A 14,140-nucleotide genomic window follows, 5' to 3' on the forward strand; every position below is an offset into this window, starting at 1 on the left:
CACTAGTTTGGTAGGTAAGGAAAGCGAAGGGAACATTTCTAAGTTAAGAATTCAGTGCCTAACATTACACTTCCAAAGAGAACTATAAGAGCTATTTACATATTTCCAGCATGCCCTACAAGTGTTCATATGACAAATTTATTAAAACCACAATTGTACAGCAGCATTGCAAGAAGTTCGAAAAAGTGACACCAGAAGCGTAATGTTCAATCTGGTTTCAGAAATGCTTCCTGAGCAGTGCTAGTAAACAAGGCACCTCCCTCCTCATTGCTTGTCAGGCAGATGCACTGTATGGCTTCCTTCTCTCCTTTTTACTTGACTAGGGTTTTGATGGGCCTGGGGCTCAGCAGCCCTCCATCATGTACTGTGGTAAGGGCAGCAGCAAAGGCATCTTTCATGCGGCGAAACAAAAAGAGCACTCAGCTTACTTGTCCCTTCTGCCTGGTCCTATTGCAAATCTCTGTGACTCACCTTTCCTAGTGGTGCCCTCTCCAGATTGGCTTATAGAAAGTACACCTTAGTGTAATTACCAAAAGAGCGAGGACAAGTCTGGGTGGAGCACACTAAGCCCTACTACCTTACCCTATACTGGGCATATTCCCAAAGGGTTTCTCCCAGTTTTACAAAAGGCAACTAGCAACACAACCATTTTCTTTTATTACGGTTGTGGCAGATGATGAAAGGTTCAGGTGGATGCAATGAAGGAAAAGGACTGCAATACTACTGAATGTGTATGTAGGTATCTAAGAAGGGCTCAGGACAGCATGCATCACTCCAGGCAACCGTTGCCATGGAACTGGAGAGGAGGAGAGAAGCAGTTTAATGGTGGAAGAGGAAGAGAGAGGAAAGAAATAGGGAAAGGGGAAAAAGATGTTGAATTGGGGGACAGTAGGCAAAAGGGCTACTGTTTTGGACTTGGAACCTCACTGTTATCAGTGTGCTGTTTTGGACAGTAGAGACTACAGAGACTGGACAGTCTGGGAACCAATCATGAGCTGGTCAGAAAAATCAGAAGCTGTCCAAGAAATTTGGTCTTTAAACAGTGGATCCACCTTGTTGCCTGAGATTCATTTTTCCCAGAGTACAACAGTGAGGCAGTCAAAAGAAAGCCCAAGCTGTGCGGGACAGAACAGCTCCAAGGAGCAGAGGGAATGAGAAGTATGACATGTAGTCAACATGGGAACACTACAACGTTATCGCACCCAGGCAGCACCAGAGCATTAAGTGAAATTCAACAAATATAGAAAACCAAAGTTACATATTGCATTGAGAGGCATACAGGGACTCTCAAATTGTTGGGGCATCACTTGTGGACAGGAAATGACTTATCTTTATAAAGCAATTGTGTTAGTCTTAAGTGTTTGTGTTTTCAAACCCTCATTCCCAAAACCTAAGTAACTGGATCATGACTTAGACTTGTGACACAGGGACTGTTTTGTGAAAAATGCAAAAAACAAAACAAAACAGAAACAAAGACAGAGAGAAAGGCAGAAAAAGAAATATCAACAAATACTATACAAAATTTCAAAGTGGATCCATAAGGACAGAAGAATCTCAGAAGGGACTTGCTAAATAAGAACAAGAATACATCTAAGTCCAAAATCATGTTTTTAATAGTGATGAGACAGATACTTGTAGGATGCCTACAAACAGAATCTGAAGGTTATAACCCACCCCTGTTGTTTGCCTCCCAGGAATCAGAAGCCTGCCATGCAGAGTCGACATGGGAGCATTGCAACATTATGTCACCCAGGCAACACCATAGAACTGAGTAGATCTCAACAAATATAGAACATTAAAGTGCTGGTATATTGCACTGAGATGCCTACAGAAACTCTCAAATTGTTGGGACATCATCCGTTGTCACTTATCTTTATAAAAGCCATTGTGTTAACCATTTGAGCAACAGTACCTTTGAACATGGAGTTTTCATCTAATTATCATGGTTAATAACTGACGAAAGACCTAACACTCTATGGATATATCTAGTCTCCTTTTTAAACCATTAAAGTCAATGTTCATCACCATATCTTGTAGCAACGAATGCCATAAATTAATTATGCATTGTATGAAAAAGGACTCTATTTTTTGTCTTTTCTGAATCTACTTCCAATCAATTTCATTTGGTGATCCAAAGTTCCAGTGTTATGAAAGGAAAAAATTCTGCCTATCCTTTTTCACACTATGCATAATTGTATAAACTTCTATTATATTCCCCCTTAGTCATCTTTTTTTCCTAACTAAAACCCCTAATTACTTTAGCCTTCCTTCATGGATACATACTCCAACTTCTTGATAATCTTACCTAGTGTTCTCTGAACCTTTTCCTGCTGTTAAAACATCTTTTTTGAGAAATAACCAGAAGTGCACACATTAGTCCAAACGTAGCTACACCATAGATTTATACAAAGTCTGTTCTATTTTAACCCGTTTGTAATAATCCCTAGAATGTTATTTGCTTTTTTCGCCACTGCTGAACTTCCACTCAATGGTTTCATGAGCTATCCAACATGATCCCAAGATCACTTTCCTACTTCGCCACTATAGACCCCATTAGTTGTGTAAGGTTAGGATTCCTCCCTGTAATGTTCATCATGTTTCACTTACTTACAATGAATGTCATTTACCCTGTGCTGAAAGATCTGAACTGGCTGCCTGTCTTTCCAGGCACAACAGAATTGAAATTCAAAGTGTTTACGCCTATCTTTAAAGCTCTAAACAGCCTGGGATGGGAGCATCTGACAAATTGCCACCTCCTGTACTGTCCTGCTTGCCAGTTAAGATCTTGTTCTCAAACACTGTGCCCCTACTCATGGAAATGAGGCAAGTGGCAACTGGAACTTCTTCAATGGGGACACTCTGTCTTTCAAATGCCCTCTCTCAGAGATTCGCTCTGTTAATTTTAATGTGCCAGGTCAAAAGACCCTGGTTTGCCCAGGCTTTTAATTGAACTTCATCTCACCATTTAATTTGGTATTTCAATATCTTTTAGAAAGACTATGGCCAGTATTCTGCTTATTTCATGCTCGGTTTTAGTATGCCTTTATATAGTTAAAAAATAAAATTCTGTGCTAACGGTACTGTTGGTTTTATGACCGCTGGACTGAGATAGTTTTCTTCCTGGCTGGGTGAGTCTTACAAAAGTTGGCTGGTTTTTTTTATATATATGCTTTGAGTTGCCTTGGGCAGTTTCTAGAGGGGAAGCAAATATATTTTCTTCATAAATAAATGTTTCCTTATCTACAAATAGTTGACACCCGCAAAGAACTCCAAAGATTTGTGAGGAAGGACCTCTATTTGTAGAGCCATGCTGATTCTCCCTCAGCAAGGCTTGTTCTTCAACATGTGTTATTAATTCTTCAATAAAACTTTCCAACAATTTACCAGGATAGATGTTATGCAAAAGAGCCAGTAATTTGCTGGCTCCCCCTGCATTCCTTTTTTTTTTTTTTAAGCTGTTACATTGGTTACTTTCTAGGCTTCCAGTAAGCAGGCCAGTTTAGTGACAAGTTCAATCTTTTAATTAGAAGGTATTTCCCGTGAGTTCTTTAAGAACTCTCAGATATATACTCTGGACCCAGTGACTTGTTAATTTTTAATTTGTCCATTAGCTTAGAATTTTATCTCTTGTCAGTTCTGTTTGACTTAGTTCTTCAGACATCTGCACCAAAAATGGGATTTTAGGAGTGAGTATGCCCAATGTCTTCCACTAGGAAACTGATGCAAATAATTTATTCAGCTTCTTTTTGTTTTCTCCGTCCTCCATCTATCTCCTCACAACTTTGTTGACTAATAGTCTGATTTCTGCCATAGCTTGATCACATTTCTCTTACAAATTTAAGAGGTTACTGTTATAATGTTTTAGTGGGGTTTTTGTTTGCCTTATTGTCAACTTATTTGGAAGACCCTAAATGCTTTGCTGCAAAGGGGAGGGAGGGAAAAAATGAACCAAGGTCATAAGAGGGCTGAATGGGTAAAAAATGTTTCTGAGTGCCTGGGAGGCGTAATGCTACTTAATGATGCTCAGTCCTTCCAGAGGGACTGTGATGCTATAGCAGGTGAATACAACATTCATGGAAAGCCACTCTTACGGAAAATTCCTGTGGTTCCTGTGTTTTGTCTTAATACTTTAGCATAAAAATTCTTCTATCAACAGTGTTCCTTCTCCTATGGGAACTGTGTCTGTTATACTCAATTTCTGGACAGCAGTGCAAATAGGGTGTGTGTGCATGAGAGAGGGGGGAGATCGTTGTGCAGGGGGTTGGACTAGATTACCCTTGAGGTCCCTTCAGCTCTATGTTTCTATCATAGCAAGAAACAGCTCTTATATGACTGGTAGAGTCTGAATGTACTGGATGAGTAGATCTAGTCCCTTAAAGGCTCAGTGCAAACGTTCCCCAAGAAACTAAAAACATCAGGAGAGAAGCATGCATCTGCAAGGGGCGTAAGCTATACGTAAAAAAAAAGGCAGACAGACTTACTAGGCACTCGGTTGATAGCTTTGAGGGGCCTCAGAACACGTACGGTGCGGATTGCAGACAAGTTAATGTTTTGGAGGTCCAGAGAATATTCCACCATCCTGAAAAGGAGAGATGTAGAAAGTGAGAAACATCTAAAGCAGTAATGGAAATTAGGGATGTAGAATTCTTCACATAGGCAGAGTGGTGCAAAATCCCTCCGGTGTGTCAATGCTTCCCCATCATACTACCCTGAGAATCTGCTGGTAGGAATGGGTTGGAAATGAAACATCGCTCCATGAATGTTAATGATAGGTGAGTCTGCCTCCCCCCCACATACACACACTGAGACTAGAGACACCAAGTTAATGACTGGTATTCAGCGCTGCACTTCTAAGGCTGCATTTTTATTATGGGACTTTGGTGACTGACAGTATCAGACTGCTGATCAGAGCATGGATCCCCTCCAGGGATCCTCAGCAGAGAGCACAATCGCCCCCAGTGCTTTACAAGAGAAGACACCAGAGTCCCAAGGTAGAACATCTAGCCCCATAATCAATACCCTTTGGAATACAGAAAAGCTGAAAGGGCAGCTCTGACAAGTCATCAGGAACAAGCCAGGAGACTCCACTGGACCCACTTCCTCTCTGGCATTTACCTGTTTTGTCTGTCGCAAGGGATAAGGTGCTGTGTTGTAACCAGAGTGTCAGTGCTGATAGAACAGTGCACTCCTCACCCACAGGAGAAAGATAAGTGCAGAGCAAGTGTCAGGCCTTTCATCACTGGGCCATCTAGTCTAACCAACATGGGAAGTGGGATTTGGCTGACATGCTGTCACTGAGGTAATCAGAAGCTGACACTGGCTTCTTTTCCTTCCTCTGCCTACAGAGTTGTAGAAAAGGTACAGGGAGAGATATCACATTTCTCTCTTTGAAGATGGTACTCTTGTCCCAGTGGCATGATGGGCAAGAACAATCCATGTGCTGTGGTAAGGCAGAGCAAACACTGGGCTCTGAATAAACTATGTAGAAGGGAAGGAAGACTACATCTCCATACATGGTACAATTCTGGTTCCAGCCCTGGTTTTGGAAAGGACTGGGGTGGCAGACAGCAACTGTGGAGGGAAATGAGGCTATGGAGGCAGGCGTGTCAGGACGTGGCTCTTTGGGCTTATCAAAAATTATTTCGGGGCAGCTCCCTGGGAAGGCTAATCAAGCTCCTCTGTTGGAGGTGATAAGTGCAGGAAGGAACAGTGATGAGATATTCAAGAGGAAAGCTAGAACAGCGACTGCAGCTGGAGAAGTCCAAGGATTTGATTTGGAGCAGAGCTGCCTGTCAAGCTCAAAACTTTTCACTATTGTATTAAAAAAAAAAAAAAGACCGAGCAAGATCTGAGGCTTCATATGCAGGAAGAGGGGCTTGGGGTAATTCTGAGTCTAGATGGAGCAAAGCCTCAAGCCATCTGACTGGGTTGTTCTCTTGCTTTATGTAGAGAAGATGCAGTGGTGGAGAAGGCACACAGCTGTTTGTGTGGATGAGCATGGTATCATGGATATGTCCAGAAATTTAGGGGAACAGTTGGACTTGACCAAAAAGATCATAGGAGATGTTGTGGCACATATAAACAGAACACACCTGGCCTCTCAGGAAAGCATGTCAAAAAGGGAGTCTAGAGACACAGAATAGCCTTGAAGAGCAGTAAGAAGAATACAAAGTGGTAACAACCATATGGCCTTGTGTAGATTAGAAGCTGTCTAACCCATTATTAATAAATACAATTTGTTGAGGCCCAGGTGCAGAAGTATCTAAGAATCAGAAGAATGTCCACCTTCAAAGATATGAAGATACGGTTCAAGGATGGGAGTATTGGTTAAGGGCCGAAAGATATTCATTTGTATGAGAAACTTGTAATCATTATTTTAAAATAAGAGTATATAAAAATATTAGTTCATTCTTGCTATTTTTTATCTTAAGAAGACACTTTAAGTATAGATAACTTTGTATATTTGAAGTTATAAGGTAATGAGTGAGCCAAAAATGTGCACCACATCAAGTGGGACAGTTAGCTGTTGTTAGGAGATTATTTTAAAAGCTTATAAATATGGGAAGTTATATTGATTGACAGCTTCTTCTCAGACGAGTCTCTGGCTCTTTGCCTGTGACCTGCTTACTTTAGGAGTAAGAAACGTTTATGGGCTCATTAATTGCTCTCTTTTAATTATCTATGTAATAATGATGGATGGACAGTATAATGCTTTCTGGATTTAGTCTATGTTAAGAGTACAATAGACAAGCTTTAATTAAAAAAAAAAGCTTAGAATGGAAGCAGAGATTCTCTAATGGTATTTGCTTGTGTACTATACCCAGAACAAACCTATAACATTACTAAGGTCGTTTATGCATGAAAGTTTTACCTGACGTTTGTTGCTCGCTAGACCCACACTTTCCTGTTGTGGATCTACGCACCAGCAGTCTCCAAGTTCAAATCAGGAAGCATTTGAGTCCCCGCCCCTTGAAATGCTGCTTTGTAATTGGTTGTAGTGCTTACTGTGAGATGAAAGCCCCCCCCCCGAAACCCAAGTGCCCTGAAAAAACATTTTAAAAAATGTAGCTCTCTAAAAGAAATGGGGGAGGGGAATCCAAGCCTCGTTTTTAAAATCCTTTCTTCTGCTCAGGAAGAACTCCGAGGAAGCAGGAAGCATTTGAATCCGCGCCCCTTGACACACTGCTTTGTAATTGGCTGTAGTGCTTTCTGTGAGAAAAATATCCCTACCCCAAGCTTCCATGTCCCGCGCTTTGCCTTAGGCATGGGGATTTCACCCAGGGTGATCTTAGGAGAGATCGAAGAATTGGGTTAATAGAGGAACAGGAGATCCAGGGATTTGTGAGGGCTGGCTGTGAGGTCATCTCTAATGGACAAAAAACTCATGCATAACTCCAAGGAACAACCGAGACAGACTGGGGGTGAACATGAGTGAAAGTACCCATGCATAAACAACCTAAGATGTACCTGTGGCTAGGAGTTAAATGATCTGGTATAGGAAAGCTAACTAGATGCCTAGGGTTTGTAAAGTACATACCTAAATCTGAATCAGGCCTGAGCAGAGCTATCCAGAGCAATGGTTAATGCAGAACAATAAGAGGAAAGAACACGGGCATTTGTAATACAAATCAGCATTGTGGCCATCAGAGGCTTTACGTTACAAATCCAGTAAAAGAAAAGTCACTTTAAGCAGCAGCACTGGTGAAAATGCCTTTAGGGCTCTTAGGCCTTGGACTCTTGGGCAGAGAGGCTGTGGCTCAGTGGCAGAACATCTGTTAGCATGCAGAAGGTCCCAGATTCAATCCCTGGCATCTTCAGAAGGGTTGAGGTTGTAGGTGATGTGAAAGCCTAAAACTCCAGAGAGCCACTACTAGTCTGAGTAGACAATATTGACTTTGATGGACCGATGGTCTGATTCAGTGTAAGACAGTTTCATGTGCTCTTAGAATAGCCTTAAATGTAGGAAGCATTAAGAGAGAGAGAGCGAATGAATTGTGCATCTCCCTTATAGAGATTTGACTCCAATGTTGGGTTTGCTTCTTGGAAATCAATAAGATCCTTTGCTGGCTTTGGTGAGTCAAAGATTCACACCAGGCGTCTTGTGTCTCTACTGCATGCTTGCCCCAGTGAAGGAAGACGCAAGCGCTTGGGCTTGTTAAAAAAAAAAAAAAACTTGCCACCTGAATGACCTTTCAAGCAGAGCTGTTCTAAGAAACGGAAGGGTGCATGCTGACTGTGTTGCAGGGGGGGGGGGGGCACACAAGCACTGCTTTCTCGCCCTTGTCAGTCTGAGAGCTTCTAAGAGGAAATATTTTGTTTCTTTAAAAAAAATTAAAAATATGAGTGGCCTCTGTACAGGGCCGGATTTAGGTTTGATGAGGCCCTAAGTTATTGAAGGTAATGGGGCCCTTTGTATGTCCAGCAGGCCTTTGTCAACAACAAATTGTTACTGTTTTTTGTGTTGAATATATGCTGTATGGTAATTTATATATAGAAATGAGCAAACCAGTGATATTTTAGGGAGCAGGCTAGCAGGCGGGGCCCATTACTTACATCATAGGATCCTACAAAACACAAAACACTGTTGCTGTATGTAGGTTTTATTTTATTTGTTTTTTTATCTTATATTTTGGAAATGTACATCCAGTTTTTTTTCCTTTAAATTTTTTGGGGGCCCCCAAGAGAGTGGGGCCCTAAGCTATAGCTTGTTTAGCTTATACGTAAATCCAGCACTGCCTCTGTACTCTTCAAAAGGCTGTCAATCCAAAGCACTCGCTCTTAGATGTAAGCCATTGAAATCAATGGCATATTACAAAATTTGGGATGAAAAAGCACTTATCTCAACTGTTTATGACCAATGGATGGCATGATAATCCAATGCAAAAAAGCAGAATAGCCATACAGAAGTAGAATGGGACTGTTTAAAATAAATGTAATGGCTAACTAAGGGTATTGAAAAAAATGAAAATATATAAGCACTCAAGGGTTTGTCAGTCATCTCAGTGAGTTTAGATTCAGTGGCCTGAGTACTGAAAGGTAAGAGCAAATTTACTGAGCTTCCTAGGTGGAATGCTACCTGTATATTTTTCTATATCTTTTGGGGCAAATGGCAGAACTGTAATAAGTCCTTTTTATGGCTGGTTAGCTTTTGCTAGCTGCAGTTTACAAAAGCAAGAACCGAGGCACGGTGACATAGAAAACCAGATCAAAAGCAAAACCCAAATCTCCTTAGCCTTGCTTGAACACATTAAGCAAAAGGGATTAGAGCTGATAGAATTAATTGGTATAATTCATCGATTAATTCATGAATCATATTAAAATTCAGAGTGGTCTCCGTGGAAGCATTTTCAGGGCTGATGGCACTGTCATAAACAATTTATGTTCTTCCCTCGAATCAGGTGATGCATTCGAGATGATTTCCACCCCAAACAATAAATGGTTTGTCTGACAACAGAACCTTTTCCCTTCATTAAATCACATGAAATGCCACATTTATTGAAACAGAGTAATGGATATTTTAACCAGTAAATGAACAGGTTCAATTTATATGTGACGTTTGTTTTACTCTTTCATGGGGCAGACTAGAAGCTGCTTATATAACATTATTAATTTTTGTCTACTTTATAAAACTAGACTTTTGTCTAATTAATGAAATTTATAAATTTTAGCATACTGTAAGGATTAATTAAATTGTTCCGTTTAACTGACAGTCAGAATAGGCTCATTCGTTAGATGAGAGAAATTTGTCTTGTCTTGTAAGGGACCAGAAGGAGGCAGTTATTAGGTACAGTTCCCTCTGCCTACATTACTCTACTTCTGTTGACCCAGGAGAGGTGACATAGCATCCAAAATTTGTACCTTCCTGCTACCTGCAAAAGGTAGAGGAGCACACCTAAGTTTTTCTCCAGGATGCCTGGAAATCTAGGGACTGCCTTGGTAACAGACATATGACAGGCAAGAACCAAGCTCTGACAGGGTAGGGTTATTGTCTTCCAGCTTGGTTCTTACGCATTCAGGGTGACCGCTATAATGATCATGTGAACAGTAAGGAGTGAACTTGCTTTTGGCATATGCATTGCAAATGAACATTTCTGGGCAACATGGCCACTGCTGCACATGAATGTCTGAGTCTGTCTTACTGGAACACCTTGCACTTGATTTCTCTATGTTTGATTGCTGTACGCTTGAAGAACGGCAGCCAAATGCGTGTAGTGACTTCCTTGGAAAGCACTGGCTTTTGGTTGACGTCATAATACCAAAGATAAAACTCTCATGCCTGAGACTAGTCCCATATGTACATGTAAGTAATCATTCCATTTTCCGTTTCTTTGTGGTGAACATATATTCTGAACATGCTTTCTGTACCTGGAATATGCCTGCCTGTAGTCTCTATCATGTCAAAATTCTCCCCCACTGGTACCATGTGGTCCCACATGGAGTCAGAGTCTACCCACCATAACCAAGCTATTGCTTTTAAATTGAAGCCAGGATAGGGACTGAACAATTCCCCCCCCCCCTTATTCTTAGGAGGAGGATGTGAAAGTAGGCTTATTTAGCCATTCTATCTCAAGGTAACAGCTTAGATCATGTAGTTCAGCCCCCTCCTTCTCTTTTTACAGGTGAAGAGGCATTTTATGACAAGCTCCAAGCAACGTGATCCACCTGAAAAGCATCAAGGACTCTTGAATGATTATAAATTTAAAAATAAGTGTAAATAGCACAAACAGGTAACGCTCCTTAGAGAAATAGATAACAGTGTAAGCAAAAATGTTGTGCCTTGAAAACCTTGGAAATCCTTGGTCATATAAAACAAAGTTTGTTAAGTAACTGCACTGGGGTGACAATTTTGTAAAAAAGGCAAATTCCATGCTGGCCATAATTAGACGAGGAACAGAGAATAAAACTGCTGATATCATACTGCCCTTGTATAAATCTATGGTGAGACCACACTTGGAATACTGTGTACAGTTCTGGTCACCACACCTAAAAAAGGATATTACAGAGCTTGAGAAGGTGCAGAAAAGAGCAACCAAAATGATTAGGGGACTAGAGCAACTGTCCTATGGGGAGCGGTTAAGACGCTTAGGGCTGTTTAGCTTGGAAAGAAGGGGGCTGAGGGGAGACATGATAGAGGTCTATAAAATTATGTATGGTTTGGAGAGAGTGGACAGGGAGAAGTTTTTCTCCCTCTCTCATAATACTAGACCACGGGGTCATCCGCTAAAGCTGGAGGGTGAGAGATTCAAAACAGATAAAAGGAAGTATTTTTTCACAAAACGCATAGTTAAATTGTGGAACTCCCTGCCCCACGATGTGGTGATGGCTGCCAGCTTGGAGGGCTTTAAGAGAGGAGTGGACGTATTCATGGAGGAAAGGGGCATTCATGGCTATTAGTTAGAATGGATAGTAGTCATGCTGCATACCTATTCTCTCTAGTATCAGAGGAGCATGCCTATTATATTGGGTGCTGTGGAACACAGGCAGGATAATGCTGCTGCAGTCGTCTTGTTTGTGGGCTTCCTAGAAGCACCTAGTTGTGTTAACAGACTGCTGGACTTGATGGGCCTTGGTCTGATCCAGTAGGGCCTTTCTTATTCTTATAAAACATTTCTAAATAAATAAATAGTGGAGATGAGACCCCAAAACAACCCCTTAGAACAAAGCCCGGAGCCAGCTATGTTTCCATATCCATTTGGGTAATAACTATTATGGAATGAACCAATGGCCTTCTTCAGTTTACACAGGCCAAGCCAGTAGTGTCTAAACAAGAAAATAGACAAATTATCAAGTCACCAAAGGCTTCTAAAGGAGAATCCAGTGTGAAATTGTCACAACTGGAAGCCATTAGCAAATTTGCAACTGAAATTAATTGGCAACAAACCCTGAGAATGGCTGCATCACTATAGGCAGCAACTGTCCTGCTTTAGAGGTCTGTCTACATGGCTGCTATGCCTATTTATCTCAAGTGGTTGCCAGGAGTGGGTCACACCCATGCTGACTGAATCTTGAATTTATGTGAATGAATAATTAATTCATTTGTGCTGTCTGTTACTGTGGCAAATCTACAGCTATCTCTTGCGATGCTTAATCTTTTGGCATCTCACATAATTTTTTTTTGTCTCTCAGCACTCAGAGTATTTCGACCTACTCACTTAGGCAACTGCTTCATGCTCCAGATCACAAGGAGTTGAATCTAGCCAACTTTTTTTGGGTTGGGGGCTATATCTTATTCAATCCCCCTCTTTAAAATAGGCCCCCTCCCTGGTCACGTATGTCTTTCCCCCATGCACGTCCCATGATCCCTAGTGTAGACTTTTTGGTGGTCAAAGGTTACTCCATCCTGCCTTTTTCACCAGCAGAAAAACTAGCTGGATCCAACCCAAGAGCTTATACTGCAATAAATTAGTCAGTCTTTATAATGCCACAAGACTCCTTCATTGTTTTTGCTGCAACAGATTAACAATGGCTACCCCCTCTGGAATTTGTTCAGTATGAGCAAAAATTGGGCAAAGGGGCAATAGTTAGTCAAGTGAGAAATTTGTATGGACTTGAGAAACAGGAGTTCAACTTCCAGCTCAGCCATTTAGACAAGTGATTTATCTCCTGGTTTCAGCAATAAATCTGCAAAACAGGAGTAACAGCGACCGACTTCACAGGGTTATTGTAAAGATGAATACAATGAGGATTATCATTCCTTTTGCAGATCAGGAGCTATACATAAGTGCTTAAACATAATGTGCCCCCAACTCCTCTCCAAAAGTAAGACATTTTGTAAGTTCAACAGTAGGTAATTACACATAGAAGGGTTCGAGCTTGAAAGCTGTCAGCACCTAATTCGCTTCATGCATTATTAAATATCAAAGTTTGCTCTAGCTGCTGAATCAGCCCTTCGTCTCCAGCACTAGACCCCAGTCTCATCCCCTCCGTGCTTCTAACCCAAGGGCTGCTCCCTGTGATCTATCACTCGGTGCTGCTCTGTCTGGCCAAACACATATGTCAAAATTGTTGACAAAAGCAGTTGTCAGAGGGACACATTTTGAAAGGCAAGGAGGTAAACCTGTCAAACTGTTGTGATTGTTTTCTCCTGCTCTTTCTCATCCCCCTCCCTTTCCCCGTTTGTTCACATTTGGAGTAATTGAGTGAAATGATTCGTTTCTTGAAATGCAGTGGCATTGATATACCCCCCCTGGAGCTCAGAGAGAGAAGCAGATGGGATTTTGTGCACATAATAAAAAATATGTGAGCTCCTGTTAAACAAAAATGACTCGGAAAGATATAGGTGGTTCATAAGAACCATCAGCAGTGGACAGAGGCTGGGCAAGTGAACAGGAATTGGAGAAAGATAAATAATCACACACACTGGCTCTCCAAGGTGGATAAGGAATGCCAACAGACACACAGAAGTATTTCACATACAAATTATAAAGAAGATTGGTGACCTACAAATAAGACTGTCAAGTTAAGCAATAGATGTTTTTGTATTACTTAAATACTTCAAATGAAGATTAGATGCCTTTTTACAAACACAAATAATCTGAGTCTGCTATTGTAGAAAGTGCAGTCACATGAACATATAAGGCTGTCTTATACTGAATCAGGCCAGTGGGCTAGCAAAGTCAGTACTGTCTACTCAGGCTTGCACTGGCTGCCCAAGGACTCAGGCAGAGATTTTCCACATTACCTCCTTCTCATCCTTTTACCTGGAGATGCCGGGGGTTGAACCGTGGACCTTCTGCATGCCAAGCAGATACTCCACCCCTAAGCCACACCATGCTACAAAGCATGTCACACACCACCTCTTTTCACCTTTGCATAATTTGGTATACTTCCTCTCCCCACAAGTATACCACATAGATCATGATCCCCTCTAGATCACATTTTAAATGGTTGTGATACGTAATTCCATCCTCTGGGCATGGAGTAGGGGTCACTGGGGATGTGTGTGTGGGAGGTAGTTGTGAATTTCCTGCATTGTGCATGGGGTTGGACTAGATGATCCTGGTGGTCCCTTCCAACTCTATGATTCTATAATTGGGCTTATTATTTTAAAGAATGCACTTTGATTGACACACACATTATATGTAGCAGTTACAAGAAACAAAAAAATTGCACATTTGCACTGAATGGTTATCCCCTACAG

General features: G+C 41.3%; 1 protein-coding gene across 1 annotated transcript in view; it reads right to left on the reverse strand.

Annotated features, from left to right (window-relative positions):
* Positions 1-14,140, reverse strand: part of CACNA1I (calcium voltage-gated channel subunit alpha1 I) — a 183,910-nt gene that overhangs the window by 148,079 nt on the left and 21,691 nt on the right. The window contains exon 3 of the mRNA XM_056846177.1: positions 4,482-4,579. Within this exon, the coding sequence (XP_056702155.1) occupies positions 4,482-4,579 (98 nt within the window). The remainder of the gene's footprint in view (positions 1-4,481; positions 4,580-14,140) is intronic.

Source organism: Euleptes europaea, chromosome 3 (assembly GCF_029931775.1).
Source record: "Euleptes europaea isolate rEulEur1 chromosome 3, rEulEur1.hap1, whole genome shotgun sequence".
In the NCBI taxonomy this organism is placed as follows: domain Eukaryota; kingdom Metazoa; phylum Chordata; class Lepidosauria; order Squamata; family Sphaerodactylidae; genus Euleptes; species Euleptes europaea.